This window comes from Arabidopsis lyrata (genome assembly GCF_000004255.2).
Source record: "Arabidopsis lyrata subsp. lyrata unplaced genomic scaffold ARALYscaffold_5, whole genome shotgun sequence".
NCBI classification, from domain to species: domain Eukaryota; kingdom Viridiplantae; phylum Streptophyta; class Magnoliopsida; order Brassicales; family Brassicaceae; genus Arabidopsis; species Arabidopsis lyrata.
Genome location: NW_003302551.1, coordinates 14,185,947 through 14,203,469, shown reverse-complemented (window position 1 = coordinate 14,203,469; position 17,523 = coordinate 14,185,947). Strand labels below are relative to the sequence as shown.

Sequence of the window (17,523 nt, the reverse complement as noted above, 5' to 3'; positions counted from 1 at the left end):
TACGATGCGAAAACGTTTATTTTTTTAAATATAATTTAATATTAAATTTAAAATAAAAAAGTCTTCAGAAAACCAGATGCCACACGTTTCCGAACAACATGAATGTCACACTCAATATGTTTAGTACTCTCGTGATAAACAAAGTTCTTGGCAATGTGTAAGGCAGCCTGATTGTCGTAGTAAAGCACAATGGTGTCAGCCAATGAAACCTCCAAATCTTCAAGCAAAGAGTATCCAAACCAATTCCCATGTAGCATTATCCATACTCCTATATTCAACTTTAGCAGAATTGCGGCTAACGATATCTTGCTTCTGCGATTTCCAGGAGATCAATGAAACACCAAAAAAAACATAAAATCCAGAGATAGACCTGCTAGTCTCCAGACAATTGCCCCGATCAGCATCAACAAAGGCACGAAGAGTAAGAGAAGATTTGGCAGGGTAAAACAAGGCTTAGCCTGGATGATTTTTCAAATATCTTAAAATCCTATGTGCATCAACAAGATGTGGCTCTCGTGGAGAATTGATGTACTGACTGAGCTTGTTGACTGCAAAGCATATATCCAGACAAGTTATAATCAAGTAAAACAACTTACCAATGTGCTTCCGGTGATGAGACGGATCATGAATCAGTTCACCAGACTCCTGGCTCAACTTGAGACTAAGCTCCATTGGTGTTGGTACTAGTTACAACCAATAAAACCAAACTCTTCAAGTAATTCCAATGTGTACTTCCTCTATGAAACAGAGATACCTTCTTTAGCTCTAGCAACTTCTAATCCCAAAAAATAATGCAATTTCTCCAAGTTTTTAATCTTGAATTATTTAGCTAGCAATTGTTTGATATCTAATATTGCAGAATCTTTGTTGCTAACAAGCATAATATCATCCACATACATCAATAATGCCAGAAAACTTTCAGAATTCGATATGACAAACAAAGTGGGATTAAAAGGCGACTGAATAAACCCATTCTGTAAGAGAACACGAGAGAACTTAAAACCATTTGCATGAACCTTGTTCAAGGCCATAAAGAGACTTTGATATATCATGGTTTTTACGGTTTTTAACCATGATATATGTATTGTTTTTAGAGTCTTTTTGTTATTTCTAGAGTATTTTCTAGTCTTTCAAGGTTAATGCACGTACGAGACCAATTTGGAGATTGTGGTTCATTATGGAGCAAAACCAAGAAATTATGCTACAAGAGCAATGCAGAGATCAAAATTTGACTGGGTGTCGATCGATACACCCCTGTTATCGGTCGACACCGATATCTGACGGCAAATTAATTTCACGTATCTTTGAAGATTTGCAGAATCACCCCAGAAAACTTCATTTGAGAGAGTAGTCAATAGGGTAATTTGACTCATATCAGACTTGATGAGTCGACACACATGTTTTCATGGTAAAATATCCAATGTCTTGGAGTATATCCTTGTGGTAAATGCATAAAGACCTCCTCATCCATATCACCATGGGGAAATGCATTGGTGACATCCAATTATGAATAGTAGGTAAAACAAGCATTAACCTTACGGAAGTGAGCTTAGCCACATGACAAAAATATCAAGACAATCAACTCCTTCTTGTTGTGTATAACCTTTTGCAACGAAGCGAGCCTTGTATCGCTCAATAAACCCATCAGACTTATACTTGATCTATACATTTATTTACATCCAACGCATGTTTTCCATCAGGCAAAGAGAAACTTCTCCAAGTAGATGTACTCACAAGAGCATCCAATTCCATGTTAATTGCATCAAGCCAATGTCGCAACAAGACTATCTCTTTATGTGAGTTGGTTCTTTCTCAGCAAGAATGGCCAAACAGAACAGACGATATTTATGAAAGAGTTTATCGTAAGATAAATAAGCAGAGAGAAGATGAGCAGTACCATGAAGAGAAGGAGAAGGCTTTTTTTTTTTTTTTTTTTTTTTTTTTGTTTTGTAATAAAGAGAGCTATGATACTGTGAAAGATAACTAGGAGCATGAGTCTCTCTCTACGAATTTCGTTAATTTCTTACACTGGCCCGATTTGAGACCAACAAAATTTATTATTTTATATTGTTTATTAATTTATCGAGTATTAATTTATAGAGGTTTAACTGTATATGAGACAATTGGGAAAGTAAACTAGCTTATACTTTTTAGTACTTAACAAAATTCAGATGTATGTATGACAAAGTAAATAGAATAATTTATGAAATTCTTTTGGTTTGGTTAATATAGTTTGGTTTAGTTATTTTGTGGTTTATTTTGGTTATTGCATTTGATTTAGTATTTCAAGAAAATGAAAATCTATTACGGAGTACTACTATTTTCTGTATTTCATATTTGTTTGCTCAGATGATCTTCCTCCGTTTGTTTCCTCAAATCTGATTGAATTTTTCATCTTCTTCGACTTGATTCGAAGATATCAACAAATCATCTTCATCGATCGAGCTCTGATCTTTTCTTTTGATTTCGAGATCTATCTATTGTTCTGACTCATTTTGCACACAAACAAAAAAAATCTATTGTTTTCACTTGAATTTTCTGTTTCTATCAGAATGATTTGAGCACAAAACGAAAACAGAAATTCAAATTCAAACATGGGACAAATTTTGCTGAAGATTTCATCACCCCAAGGCCGGCATTGCATTTGATATCATGGCTGTTTCTACTCGCGTGATGCTGATAAGCCCATGGGAGCTAATTTTAGAAGAAGAGAAGAGTCTTCTAGTGAAGATTAGGAGGTTTGTACAAGTAGAGATACTCTGTTGTTTTGTAATCGGATTTTTGATAAGAAATATTTAGATTTATAGTTATCAAATTGGTGGGTCGAGGAGATTCTTGTGCTTTCCGGTGACCGTTTTGAAATCCATGGATGGAAGATCGATCGATTTGTTCCGCATCATTTCTCAGAATTGCAGAAATTGAATCTTCATCGAGGCTGGGACGAGTTGATGAGGGATGCATTATTGTTGCGGTTTTGGGAATGACGAAGAATAGTTGCTTCTAGACTCGAAAACAACTTTGATTCCAGGGACAAAATTGATTGGCGCAGCAGAACCAAATCTGAGCTGGTCAAGATTCTACTTTGAAACTTTGTCATACGTCTGCGTTCATGGAGCTCCACCAACTATATCCGAGGAGGAAGTTCATATACACATCCGAGGAGAAAAGACAAACTATACAGAAGAATCAAGACTGGTTCAATACTGAGAGTGATGTAGTGAGTTGGGGGAGAAGAACAAGGGTGCAAAATTGCTTATCCTTCCCAAACTTAAGTGGTTTGATCTGGCTGTTCAAGGAAATATTAAACAGGGACAGATATTTCAACAAGATGTCTAGGAAGCTGCTGTTCCAATACAGTTTGGTAATTCGACAAAGTTGGCTGATGCTTTGGATGTGTGAGGACAACTACAAGTCCGTAGTTTCGGTATTTTACATAAATCTGAGCAGCAGAGTGCATTGTAGGAGAATTGCTGACCTGCGGTTGTTGCATCTGGTTGACAAATTTGTTTCGTTGTCTCACATATCCACAGATATCAATGACAATCAAATTGAGATAAGATTTTCCTGCTGTTACTCGGAAAGACTATCAAAGGCTGAACGGGAAATCACTGTCCCTCATACTCTTTGAGTATTAACCGACACTTGGGAGTGTACAGACATTATACTATTCTTTCGGGATAGAATGAGAATCAATGTTCAGCTGTATGGAGCTGACTTGCACCCGAATTTTGAGCAGTTGAAAGCAGCAATGTCTCGCGTAATGATGTCGATTCAAGAGCACATGTTGTGCAACGACAGACATGAATCAAGAAGAATCAAACAGATTATTTCTGGTGATGAGATGTCTCACGTAAAGCACATATGGAGGAAATCTAAGCAATTGCAAACAGTTTCAGACTTGGGAGTTTTGTTGGGACAGTGTTGTAATCAACCTTTAGTGATGAAAATTATGCATATTCAGCTTGGGAACAACAAAGAAACAAGGCAGAAATGGCGCAGCATGAAGTCACCAAGCTTGCGAAAATCGAATTTGACATGAAGCAGAATGTGTCTCAAGAAACATATAGACAGATTCTAGCAGTGCTTGAGCATATTACTGGAAGTAGAAGTCACAATGGATACAAAGTGCACCAAGGGAACAGTGTTTGATAGAGGTAGAAATCGGCAAAAGAGACAGACACAAAAATGTTTGCCTTCCCGGGAAGTTACGTACAAATGTCCTTGCGGGTTGGTTCAGACGTGAGTATATCCTATTTACATTATACGTATAGCCAAATGGGGAATGTACCAAGTGTTTCGAATCCAAGCTTTGTCTGATGAGGGATCTGTTATTTTTTCTGTTATAGTAGCTAAAACATCCATCTTGTGACCTTTTCTTTTTTTGTTAATCACCATTATTTTAAATCAAAACGCACATGGATGCATCAATATGGGCCTTCTAGCTTCAATATGTTTCTCTTGATTATAACTGACTATACTGCTCTGTGTAGTTTTTTCTCTAACTTATTCTGTACTAACCTTTACGACGTTGTGGATGCATTGCAGCAAGTTATAGTAGGTTTTGATACGATGGAGATGATCAAGGAAATGGAGCTGATGGGTCTTTCTGATAGTGACTTTGAAACTGAAGATGATGAAAGTGGAGAAGATGACAGTGAGGATACAGGAGAAGACGAATATGAGGAGGTTTAACAAAAATTTTTATTTCATCTTTTATACTGAGTCACTAAAGAACTCTATAAGAGGAATACTTTTGCCATGTCTTAGCATGCTTCACTAGCAACCGTTTTCTTGACTTCAGGAATGGGTTGCTGTTCTAGAGGATGATGATGATGATGATGATGATGATGATGAATCGCTGGCAGACTGGGCAAATTTGGAAACAATGAGGAGTTGCCATCCCATGTTTTTTTTTTTAAAGAGAATGACTGAGGTTGACTTTTAGCCTTAAATTCATAAAAAAATGTGTTGTGATTCTTTATAAAAACGATATGCAAGATCATTTTCAAACCTGAGGCTAAAAGAGAATGACTGAGGTTAACTTTTAAGACATTTGTTGGTTGTCAAATTTAGGTTGCTTCAGATGATCTTGTTGATTGGATGGATCAGCCGTCTGCTGGCCTTGCTATCCAGGGAATTCTGAGTCATATCTTAGTGGAAGATTATTCAGATATCCAAAGGAAACTTGCTGATAACAATTCTACAAGTACGAACAGAAACAAGGATGCAGAAAACTTAGAAGAAAAGCTTGCAGACATTAGTAAGGCATGTGGTGAAGAATCTGACATAGATTCATCGCAGGGTGAAAAAGAAAGAACTGTGGTGGCATTTTACAAGCTGGAGATGATAAGAATTCAGCTTATTACACCACAAGCTGGAGGTGATAAGAATTCAGCTTATTATAGATTCTTCTTTTTGTTGCAAGCTTATGCTTACTAGTGTCTTTTTAACTTTTGGGAACAGACTGAAGTTGAGGTGGAAGATGTCAGAAAAGCACAACCTGATGTTATTGCTCATGCATCAGCTGGAATCATAAGCCGTTTAGAAGAATCTGGTGATAAAGTAACTGAAGCCCTCAAATCTCTGTGTTGGAGACATAATGGTATTCAAGCAGAGGTAAACAGCTGCAACTTAACTCTAGAAGCTCTAGTAATGAACTGGTATTCAACAGGATATTTCTGTAGGTTTTGGTTGTGTACGAATATATGATCGACCGTAATTCTTTTTTGGCTGTAGGAAGTGAAGCTGATTGGGGTAGATTCCCTAGGTTTTGACCTCAGGCTTTGCGCAGGAGCAAAAATTGAGTCATTTCGGTTTGCATTCTTGACAAGGGTACATCGGTTCTTTCCTTCGGTCTTTTAGATTTTGTTCCTGATCCATGATATCTATGAAACAGTGTGGACAGAATAAATGACGGTATTACAACATTTGAAGCCTCTGAAAACTCTTGCAGGCAACATCAGAAGACAATGCAGAGGGACGAATAAGAGAGCTATTATTCCCGTAAAAAAACTCATGGAAGCAACAGAAACCGAAATGAACAAGTCAGTAGAAGTGTTGATGCCTGTAGTAATCTTCCGTGAAGCTGCGCAGAGAAAACAGTTCCATAAACAAAAGAATTAAAATGCCAATGCATATGTTTGTGGAACAAACATAAACAAGTTCGTAGAGATCTAAGCCCAAGAGTAAAATCTGTGGCTTCAAGCAAATTTTCAATTGATTTCTGAACGCTGTAGTTTTGTGTTAAAATTGGTTTCAAGTTTGTGGGTTACTCTGCACAAATTGGGCATTGAAGTTTCAACCCATTCTTTAGAAAATCCTTGCTTATGCCAAAATCCCCTTAAACCAGACTTCTGATCTGATATTTCTCGAACTATCTTGATCCCTTGGGTTATTCCAGCCTATCTGGTTTCTTTGGCTCTAATCGAAAAATGACTTAAGTGTATGAATGTCATTCTGTTTTCAAGAATGACAGTAACTCCAATTATCAAACCAAAACCATCCTCAAACGCAATGCAGGAGAGTTATTTGTGGTATCAATTCTGCTGTACTATTACATAATCCTTTTTCATTAACCAACTTATTGTTGCAGAAACATAACTGTATTCTTATTATCAACTTCTGTTACAGTTAATGTTTTTTTCTTATAATTTACGAAGGAATTCTAACTATAACAAATTAATTATTGTTTCTTATGAATGATAACACATTCTTAAGTGTTAAGCAAAGCGCTAATACAAACAAACAATCGAAACTCAGGTGCTAATTTTTTGTTAAATGGAAGTCAATAAACCTTAAGCGTGGATCCGAAGGAGCTAGCTATTAGTTGCTGAAGCATATCAGCATGATGTTACGACGGAGACAACAAAATGAATAAAACAAAAGAACCTCAAATTTCTTATGCATCTGCTGCAAAGTTTGTTTAAATCATGCAATTTTTTGACACCATCTTGTATTTTCTATATATAAACTTAACTTTAATTAATAAATGTTTGACTTAAGCCAATCCAAAAAAAACTTAAGCCAAATTAATTAAAGACTTAAACAAAAGCATTTCCCCTGTACACAAAGCCTTCTCACCGAGACACTGTTAGGATTTCTCCTGCTCCAACATTGTAATGTGCAAGTGACCTGTTGTCCTTTAAAACCCGGGCTTTTCCACTTAACATCTGTTTGTTTGCTGGAATTCGGATCTCCCTAGCTATTTTCTTCTTCAAACTTGCCACTTTTTCCGATAACGACTTCACTGTGATCTCGATGGCTCCATTATCAGAGTCTGCAACAACAACCCTGATCCTAGAGGGACCCTGAAAATGTATGATTGCTAATTAGATACACGTCAAGTCAGACGGAAGGAAAAAATAGATATACACGGTACGCATCTGAAGAAGACATTACCGGGTTTTTAGCAAGAAACTGGTCTTCTGGAACAAGAGCTGACTCGTCAAACTTTTGTCTCTTTGTCTCTGGTTCCTTGGGTCCTGCAGTTTGCATCAACCACGTTGAAGGGTCTGCAAACCCATGAGTACACGGACAATGACGATACCAACTGTCTGCACACTGACCATGAGTATAAGGAATAGGAGGATACATACGGCGATATTCCAGTGGAAGCCACTTACGCATACCACGCATCCGGTTCATGATAATTGAAAGGAGTTCAGGTGGTGGCATTAAAGCATAATAGTCAACATCTTCCAAGTCAGCAAAATAGTCAACACCACTCACAAAAGCATGCAAATCAATCATAGCTTCTTCTTCCACCGCCAGCTTCTCCAGTTGAAGACGGCGAAAAAAATCCTCAAGAACTGTCTCCGTACAAGCATCATCAAAAGGGTATACTACTCTGGAATACGCATCGACAACCACATTATACAAACTGAACTTCTGATTAGTTGGCTCCATAAACTTAAACTGAGGTTTCATAACAACTTCCTTCATCAATTCTTGACAAAAATGCATCCCATAGCGCGCCACAAACAGAGCTGTGAACTTCATAATACCAAGCTCCTCGAGTGTTATCCCGCCACCATATACATAGGGATAATGATAGCTACGTACTATACGCTTCTCCCAGGCAGAATGAAACTCAAGATCGCGTTGTGCATCACTGTCACACTCATGAGTAGCTGGAGCATCAGGTCGGATATCCTGAGTTCCACCCTGATTCTGAGCATGGTATCCAGTAAGCCGAGATCCCAGTGAAGTATGTATTTGTATTAGCTGGTTAATCATTATTGAAGGGCGTTCAGGTGGATCCATTATAGCAAAATAGTCGCCATCCTCCATGTGAGCAAAACAGTCAACCCCACACACAAAAGCATGCAAATCAATCATAGCCGTTTCCACTCCCTCCTCCAGCTTCCACAGTTGAAGTCGGTGGAAAAACCCCTCAAGTAAAGCCACCGTACAAGCATCAGGCTTCTTCAGCATTTTAGAAGGTTTTAGCACTCCGGTGTACGCAAGTAAAAGCCCACAGTAAAAACGGAACTGCTTATCGAAAGGATTCAAGAACTGAAAAAATGAGTTCGTAGACACTCTATCCGTTAAAACACACCAAAAATCATACCCATACCGCACCACAAACTGCGCTGTGAGCTTAATAATACCAAGCTCCTTGAGTGTGATCCCCTTTCCAGGGACTCTAAATGTTACGCTTCTTAGAGTAGGAGCCCTTAAAGAATCGATATCGCCTACACATTTGTATTGCTTACGAACACTAGCAAGCTGAGATCCCAATGGAAGCTGCAAAAGCATATCAGGCTCAGATAGTGTTACCCGGTTCATCATCACTGAAAGGCGTTCAGGTGGTGGCATGGAAGCAGAATAATCTTCATCATCAAGGTGAGCAAAACGGTCAACACCACCCACAAAAGCATGCAAATCGATCACAGCAGCCGCCACTCCCTCCTCCAGCCTCTCCAAGTGAAGGAGTTTGAGAAAAAAATCAACAACGGCCCTCGTACAAGCATCACTCTTCTTCAGCTTTTTGCAAGGGAATAATACTCTGGAATACGCATCAACAAGCAAATTGAAAATATTGAACCTGATCTCGGTTGGCTCCACAAACCCAAACGAAGGGTCCGTAAACAGTACTCTCTTCGTCAGAGAAGGGTAGTCCGTAAACAGTAGTCTTTTCTTCAGAGAAGACGGGAGAAAGAACATAAACTCAAACAGAGGGTTCATAGCCACTCTCATCATCAAAGCCCGACGAAAAGGCATCCGATACCGCGCCACAAACAACGCTGTGAGCTTAATAACACCGAACTCCTTGGGTGTGATCCTTATAGTAGGAGGCCCAAGACTGGTTTCTGCATGGCCTACACACTCATGAATAGCTGAATCATCAGCTTGCAAATCAGACAAGTGCGTTATCATTGAAAAGGGTTGAGGTGGTGGTAGGATAGCAGGATAGTGAGCATCGTCCATGTGAGCAAAAAAGTCAACACCACCCACAAAATCAAACAAATCAATCATAGCAGTCTCACTTCCCTCCTCCAGCTTCTCCAATTGAAGATGGTCGAAAATACGATCAAGAAAGAAGGGAGAACCAAGGGAAGGTTTTAATACTCGTGAATACGAAGTAACGAGGGCATTATAAAGACCGAAGTTGCTATTAGTTGGCTTAATAAAGTCAAACATAGGGCTCATAACACCTACACGCTTCAAATCCTCATGAAAAAGCTTCCCATACCGCGCCACAAACTGCGCAATGAGCTTAATAGTACAAAGCTCCTTCTCCCTGCGTGAGATCTCGGTATATCGAGGCTCCTTTGAGGGAGGAGGCTCAAGATCATAGGATTGTGCTTTGCCCTTAGGCTCACGAGTAGCTGGAGTATTAGGTTGGAAATCCGGAGGTTTACCTCCTTGATATTCAGTAAGCTTTTGCTGGTACAAAGCGTGATTAGGGTCTGAGCTACTCATAAAGCTGAAAGTTGTATCTCCCCTATTAACGATTATCATCTCCTTCTCAAACTCCGGCCCCCTTAGTGCAACCACATATGCCATTTTCTCGATCAATCCTACTATGCTTTCTGGAGGCTGCTCAGTGATTATTTCACCTGCCGCCATGTTCTCTATACAAGCACTAAAACATGCCAAAAAAAAAAAAAAAAAAAATCAGATTTTCCGTTGCTTACCTAATCAAATCCAATAATCAAACCCATGAGTCTTACCTCTCAAACAATGGTCGCAGCTAATTCAAACCCACGCACGAGAGAGAAGAAGACAGCCGGCGGAGAGATCAAAGACGAGTGGAGTGGAGGGAGAAGATCAAAGAGGAGTGGATTCCGGCGAGAGATCCGGCGGAGAGATCCAGCTGCGAAGAGATCCGGCGGAGAAATCCAGCTGCGAAGAGATCCGACGAAGATCTCGTTTCTCTTCTCACTTTGTCGAAGAATGATGAGAAGTAGGTTTAGGTTTTTTGGTGTAATTCTCCAACTTAGATAGGGGTATTTAGGTCATTTTATATTTTAGACTGAATAGCTCCAGTCAACTGCTCCAATCAGACTCAGTCGGAAAATGATCATTTTTTGGATGAGTTTAATAAAAATCATCCAACTGGTTCATCTCACTGCTCTGTAAAATTGCTATAAACGAACATCATAACAACTATCAATTCTACTGATATAGGTTGATTAACAATGTAAGCAACGATATTCAGGAAAAAAAAAACCCTACTTTGGGCTCGGAGAGAAAGAGATTCGATAGGGATTAGGGTAAAAAAATAAATAAAAAAACTCAGAGGACTCAGGCGAGATAAGAAACACCGTACCTCATCCGGTCAGGAACAGTCCCGCCGCAAGAACCGCCGTAACGTTTAGAAAGACCGACTTGGAGCTTAGACATCGACGATACAAGGAAACTGGAAAATCCCCTCTTGACAGCCGAAGCTGATTCCTAACCTAGGCGAGCATTTATGTGTTCCCGTTTTTCTAATGGGTCTTTACTAATTGGATTTTGATCCATAATCATTTGCCAGGCCGACTTAATTTGGTAGAATGGACTTGTTTTTTTTTTCCCTCTTTCTGTTGTCCATAGTAAACAAAAACCCAACAACTTTTCTTATCTCAGCATTTTAAATAAGCGACAAATATTGAATTTTTTGAAATCGTATTTACTGCAATTAAACTATAATCCCCATAATTTCATGGTTAGACTTAAAAAAAAAAAAAATTAATTTCATCTCAAACATCCTTCTATTTTTCTTATGCTTTCTTTTCTATTTATCACTTCTTACGAATCATCGACTCCATTCACTTCTTATGGAACTTTCTACCATTCTTTTTTTCCGGCTTTTCTAATGGGCCTTTACTAATTGGATTTACAAAGTTTGATCCATAATCATTTGCCAGACCGACTTAATTTGGTAGAATGGACTTGTTTTTTTTTTCCCTCTTTCTGTTGTCCATAGTAAACAAAAACCCAACAACATTTCTTATCTCAGCATTCTAAATAAGCGACAAATATTGAAGTTTTTGAAATCGTATTTACTGCAATTAAACTATAATCTCCATAATTTCATGGTTAGACTTAAAAAAAAAAAAAATTAATCTCATCTCAAACATCCTTCTATTTTTCTTATGCTTTCTTTTCTATTTATCACTTCTTACGAATCATCGACTCCATTCACTTCTTATGGAACTTTCTACCATTCTTTTTTTCCGGCTTTTCTAATGGGCCTTTACTAATTGGATTTACAAAGTTTGATTCATAATCATTTACCAGACCGACTTAATTTGGTAGAATGGACTTGTTTTTTTTTTCCCTCTTTCTGTTGTCCATAGTAAACAAAAACCCAACAACTTTTCTTATCTCAGCATTTTAAATAAGCGACAAATATTGAATTTTTTGATATCGTATTTACTGCAATTAAACTATAATCCCCATAATTTCATGGTTAGACATAAAAAAAAAAAAATTAATCTCATCTCAAACATCCTTCTATTTTTCTTATGCTTTTTTTTTTTTTTCTATTTATCACTTCTTACGAATCATCCACTCCATTCACTTCTTTTGGAACTCTCTACCATTTTTTTTTTCGGTTCTTCTTCTTGTAAGATTGCATATTATTATTATTTATTATTTTTTTTTGTATGAATGTAAGAATATATTCACCAAAAAATAACTGTTTTACAATGAATGCATCTTAAAAGCTAAAATATTGAAATATTATTTTGAAAGAGGAATTAAAAACTTGAACAAGGTGACTAATGGCTACGAAGTCGGAACCATAATTTCAGCGCCGGTCCTTCCATAAAGCACGTAAGGCATATGCTTGAGGCCACAATTTGTTTAAGTAGTTTTAAGGGCCACATAATGTATTGGTAATTTGGTCAAATTGGTATAGTGACTCCTTAATCCACGTCTACTTTGAATATAATTTAAGTTCCATTAATATTTTTTTCAAAAGAATTTTTGTTTTCAAGTTTCTTTCTTGGATACTTATACCATTTTCAGTAATTTTATTATTTTTAATAGTTAAAAAACACACCAGTAAAAATTTGTATTAGGCAAGAAGTTAAACTACATAACTTCAAATGATGTAATGTGCCTCTAGGTATATATATATATTTTGAAACAAATTAAGTCATTTTCTAATTATTTAAATATAAATTTTTAATAGTGTTAATTATAGTTTACTATAATTTGATAAAGCTACGAAGTTATAACTTTTCGATAAAAATTTGTCATAGAAATTGAATAGGCCACAATTTGTTAATATGCTTTAGGCCTCAATACTCTTAGGACCGGCCCTGCATAATTTCATGACACTTTCGTTTGAACCCGTCATTGCCATTGTACTTAGCCGACTACAGACGTTTTTATCGATCAATCTTGTTAGCTTGGAAGCAGGTATTGGTGTCTCACCATGTCGACGACCATTACACTCCCACCATATACTATGAATGGTGAGCCGAACGACATACCTCAATAGAAAAGAGTGTAGAGAATAAGTGGACGATGCCGTGAGTAAGAGACTTCCAACTTGTAGTAAACCTGTGATCAAGGATGCCGTGGGCAAGATCCGACCATACTTGGGAGGAGTAAGAGCATGAGAAGAACAAGTGATCCCGCAAAAAAAAAAAAACACAACTACCATTTGCTCCAACATTCCATCGCAGCAGTTTGTCCCCCGTCGCAAGACGGTTATAAATAGTAATCCAAGTAATTAAAGAGTATTTAGGAGTCGAGTTCGTAAACCAAACACTCTTGTACCAATTCCAGATTGGATTAGCCTCCCGAGTCAAATGCCAAGTTTCTTGTTAGGAGAACTTGCACTTATAAGAACTATTTTTCTTTTTTCCAGAGTGGGACATCTTTGCCGATTTGGAGAGGTCTAGCTCGTCCTCTTTCTCTGAGAGTATTCATACTATTTATCTTTACTTGTTCTTCCCCATCAAGTATATGATTGTTGTAGTGGCCAAAATGACTTTTTTCTTTTACTCATGATATGAGAATTTTGGGATCCTCATGACAACAAACTTGACAACGAGATTCATTTAATATATGGTATCCATTCCACTTACCATTTCATTCTTCTCCTTCTTTATTCTTATCTTGGTATCTCACGTCGACGGTTTCATTTGCATAACTTTTAATTTGGAGAAAAAATGATTGTTGAAATTTATTTTTGACGGATTTAAAAATCACATTCTTTTTTTTGTTAATATTTAGTTCGAATTTGGAGAATAAATTCTTCCAAATCTAAAGTTTGGGAGAAAACAAAACCCACAAATTTATTTTCTGTCATTCTAGATCGACTTAATTTTTTGTCATCTTGCAGCTAACGAAACCTTCTATTGCAAAGCTAAGATACCTCTGAAATCGAATTGAATTATTGAACCTAAACCTCTATGATTGGCTTATTTTTTTCAATTGTCGCCACAAATTGCTTGCATGGAACACTAGCTTCACTACAAGAAATTTGTTCATTGTTAGCGCTAAAAATATGCTATCTTACGTTATATATAGCGAATTCACAAACGCTATGTTCTCGGCAGCTATGGTAGGTGTCACTCATAAGATAGCATTGTTTGAAACGCTATTATAGTTAATGATATAATAGCAAAATTTAAACGCTGTGTTAAAGTTTAATATAGCACTTTAATTTTTTGTTAAAAAGTAACGATGATTGTAATTTCGTGTCATAATAGGTGATTCAATGTTAGCAATTAGTTCATGCTGCGAAATATATTTTAGTAGCTTTACGTTTTACGCTATGATATATGATTCTTCTACAATGACAGTGAATAATTGCTAAGTTTTGTTTAATTACGCTGTTTAATTATGCTGTAATACAATCTATCACAACTTGTTTTTTTTTGCTATTATATGCATTCCCAGAACCCAACATAGACAAAAAAAAATCTGAATAGAAATTTCATCTTAAGTCTGAATCCAATCCAACATAGAGAAAAAATCCATACAAATCATTCAACATAACATAAGTCTAAATCCAAAGTAGACAACAAGTCTGATTCCGAATTTCATAACACAAGTTGATTAGTCTAGTCCTAAACTAATTTAAACTAGCTAACCTGGACCAAAGTGTCTTCATTCCCTGCAATAATCAACAATGTCTCCTTTCCGTTTCAGATATAATACGAAAGTACAAGGATCACAGTAATCACAAAACTTACCCCAGTTTATTCTTAAACTCAATAGATGACCAACTTATCCATTGGCCATGCAATAGCTGAACCAAGTGAATCTCTCATATACTCGATTTCATCTGATGGCCTCCAAACTGCTGCATCATCTATTTTCACTATATCCACCCAAACTCTAGCTGCATTAGCCCCCAAGCGAACATGGTGTACCTTTAGGTCTGGGTCGATTGAATGCACACGTCCTTCAGCAACCACCTGCTTCTTTCCACTAATATCCATTAACTTACACTTCTGATTGGCCTTGATAACTTCAGCTACACTTTTACGCTGCAATGTTACAATATAAACCAGGTTTAATGCATGTAGAAAAATAACCAGATTCAATAGGTAAAAACAATAAACAAAATACCGGAGATCTTCTCAGAGGGAGTTGTGAATCCAGCAGCTGACTTTTCTTGACAAAAGACTTTGAACCTGTAGCTGTGGACTTCTCAGCTAGAGCTTTTGAAACTGTTGCAACGGATTTTGTACCTTTTGTTGTAGATATCTCAAGGGATGGCTTATAACCTGCTGCTGCAGTTTGTGAACCTGATCCTGCTGCTTTCCCTGATGCTGCTGTAGTTTGTGAACCTGTTGCTGCTGCTTTCCCTGATGCTGCTGCTTTCCCTGATGCTGCTGCTTTCTCTGATGCTGCTGATTTTCCTACTGATGCTGCTGCTTCCAATGGTGATTTTCCTCTTGCAGCAGAAGTCTGAAGTGGAGATTTCTGACATGTTGCATCTGTATGGTTTTCAAAGATCACTTTGTGGACAGGCCATGCTACATAAGACATTAAACAGTCCTCAAAGTATGTCACATCCATCGTTGGCCTCCATATAAAAGTCTCTGGTTGAAGAACTGCATCGACAAATATCTTTACTGCTGCTGGCCCGAGAGGAAGCCCATTGACTAATGCGTTGTGTTCTTGTGTCTGCCAACGTCCTTCTGCAACAACAACCTCATCTGAAGACAAATCCAGTAGTTTGCATTTGTTCACAGAGTTAGGTCTTGGTCCCTATCAAAAACATTGAAACCCAAAAATACATTGTGTTAATAGAAGATCATTATTCTATATATGAGTATGAGAATGAATAATAAACTTTACCTGGGCTTCAATGTCTTCTTGTTGGAGATCCTCTTCTAGGTTAACACACATAGCAGCAGGCCATGCAATCATATGTCCAACAGCTTTCTCAATGGTGAACATGTTAGCCGCAGGTCTCCAAAGGAATGCTTCTGGTTCAATAGCAGTGTCAATCAAGACTTTAACATCCGTAGGGCCTAAGGGACAGTCATTAACTAATTCACCCGGATCAGAAGAAATAATACATCCCTCAGCAACTTTTACATTAGAACCAGCCCAATCAAGTAAGACACATTTTGGTTGTGATTTTTTGTTCACACTCTGTAAAAACAATAGGTAGACAAAATATCAGGTGATTGTATCTGTTAGAATAAATCAAAGCATCTGATATGAGTGACTTACTCTTGCAGCTGAGTTTTCACCTACTTCAGGTGATTGTCTCTGTTACAAAAAAAAAGAAAAGAAGTCAAATGTTATATATATAAAGCTGCTTTATATAAATAGATATAAATAGTTAAGTGCACTAACCTGGTTCTTCATTTTCTCAATTACATCTTGTAGCTCATTGACCTTCTTCTGGAGATGAAGCTGATTCTCTTGCATTTCAGCCATACACTTGTGCTTCACTTGGAAACAAGCTAACTTGGTCTTATTCATATTGCGACCCATTGCTCTCATTCTACCAGGATTGTCAGGCCCTAACAGTTGGCTTAGTGAATCTTGTGCTTCATTTGTTGCATGTGATGGATTATCACTGTTAACAATCTCCTCTGCCTTTTTCTGAAACTCATAAGATACATATTAAAATATCAAGTGTGATTCAAATGCCAAAATGCAAATCATTAGAAGCAAAATAACTCACAATCTTTTCAGCAGCATTCGTATTCACTGGTGTACCATCTTTCTTAGTACGTGACTTAACCCAAACCTTTAGGCGTGTCACTTCAGATGGGTCTGCACTAGCAGTTTTCTAAACAAAAAAGAAAAGAAACAAAAGATTACACAAGTGTTTGGACTTTGGGAAAAGGCTGAGCAATATGAACAATATAAGTGTAGCAATATTACCATATCTTCTGCTAGTCTAACCATTCCCCTGCGACTACAAGTGTGTGGAATCTGATTGCGCCTTCTTTCCTTGTAGCTATCGCTTACAACCTAACAGATGAATGTTAATTTCTAAGGAAAGATAAGTGAACCTACTCATAATAGATAAATTTACAAATTCCAAATGCATACCTTAAATTCTTTGCTAGTTTTGAGCTTCACAAATTTACGCCAATCAAATGGAGAAATATTTTTAGGTCGCATGTTCATCCTCTCTTGGTTAGTCTTAGCTTCTCTAATGTTTGTAACTTGCCTTGATTTCCAGGACCTCCACAAGCATCCCATCTGCTTAAGCACTGTAACCTTTTGGTACTCTTCATCTAGTTCAAACCTTGCCTGCACTCAAAAACAAAACAGCTAAGTACTCACACCAATATATAATAAACTTGTAAATTTTACACAAATCTTACCTGGACAGATTTCCAGAGAACTGTCCTGACTTCTTCACCTATTTTTGTCCAACGATCAATTGTGATTGGAACGTGTTCTCTTACCAATGCGCCTACATATGATGCTAGTTTAACTGAGCCTTTACCAATAGGCTCTCCCATGTTAGTGAACTCTACTCTTACTCTGGTATTTGGATCCTTGGCAATATCCTTCAGCCTAGTTGGTCCTCGATGTCTCTTACGCTTTGGATCAGCACAATCATAATCCTCAGATAATACAAGCTCTCCTTCAGCC

General features: G+C 37.5%; 3 protein-coding genes across 5 annotated transcripts; 1 reads left to right on the top strand and 2 right to left on the bottom strand.

The window, feature by feature from the left end:
* Window positions 1-2,318: 2,318 nt before the first annotated feature.
* Window positions 2,319-6,376, top strand: LOC9312018 (uncharacterized protein At3g49140). Its single transcript, XM_021026914.1, has 7 exons — window positions 2,319-4,239; window positions 4,546-4,686; window positions 4,802-4,933; window positions 5,074-5,374; window positions 5,456-5,616; window positions 5,737-5,832; window positions 5,954-6,376. Exons 1-7 carry the CDS (start codon window positions 4,186-4,188, stop codon window positions 6,005-6,007), a joined length of 939 nt encoding a protein of 312 aa, XP_020882573.1. The 5' UTR covers window positions 2,319-4,185; the 3' UTR covers window positions 6,008-6,376.
* A 494-nt stretch (window positions 6,377-6,870) lies between these two features.
* Window positions 6,871-10,873, bottom strand: LOC9313716. Of its 2 annotated transcripts, none has more exons than XM_021026903.1 (3): window positions 10,775-10,873; window positions 7,399-10,087; window positions 6,871-7,307 (listed from the first exon to the last, which is right to left on the bottom strand). In XM_021026903.1, the coding sequence occupies exons 1-3, from the start codon at window positions 10,846-10,848 to the stop codon at window positions 7,077-7,079; spliced, it is 2,994 nt and encodes a 997-aa protein (XP_020882562.1). In that variant the 5' UTR covers window positions 10,849-10,873; the 3' UTR covers window positions 6,871-7,076. The 2 variants fall into 2 exon arrangements, with proteins under 2 accessions (XP_020882562.1, XP_002875949.1); XM_002875903.2 differs by lacking the exon at window positions 10,775-10,873 and adding an exon at window positions 10,176-10,333.
* Window positions 10,874-14,607: 3,734 nt separating this feature from the next.
* On the bottom strand, window positions 14,608-16,711 carry LOC110228739. Of its 2 annotated transcripts, XM_021026908.1 has the most exons (3): window positions 16,598-16,711; window positions 15,757-16,515; window positions 14,608-15,666 (listed from the first exon to the last, which is right to left on the bottom strand). In XM_021026908.1, exons 2-3 carry the CDS (start codon window positions 15,856-15,858, stop codon window positions 14,935-14,937), a joined length of 834 nt encoding a protein of 277 aa, XP_020882567.1. In that variant the 5' UTR covers window positions 15,859-16,515; window positions 16,598-16,711; the 3' UTR covers window positions 14,608-14,934. The 2 variants fall into 2 exon arrangements, with proteins under 2 accessions (XP_020882567.1, XP_020882566.1); XM_021026907.1 differs by having other exon boundaries at window positions 15,757-16,711.
* Between the last annotated feature and the right edge of the window lie 812 nt (window positions 16,712-17,523).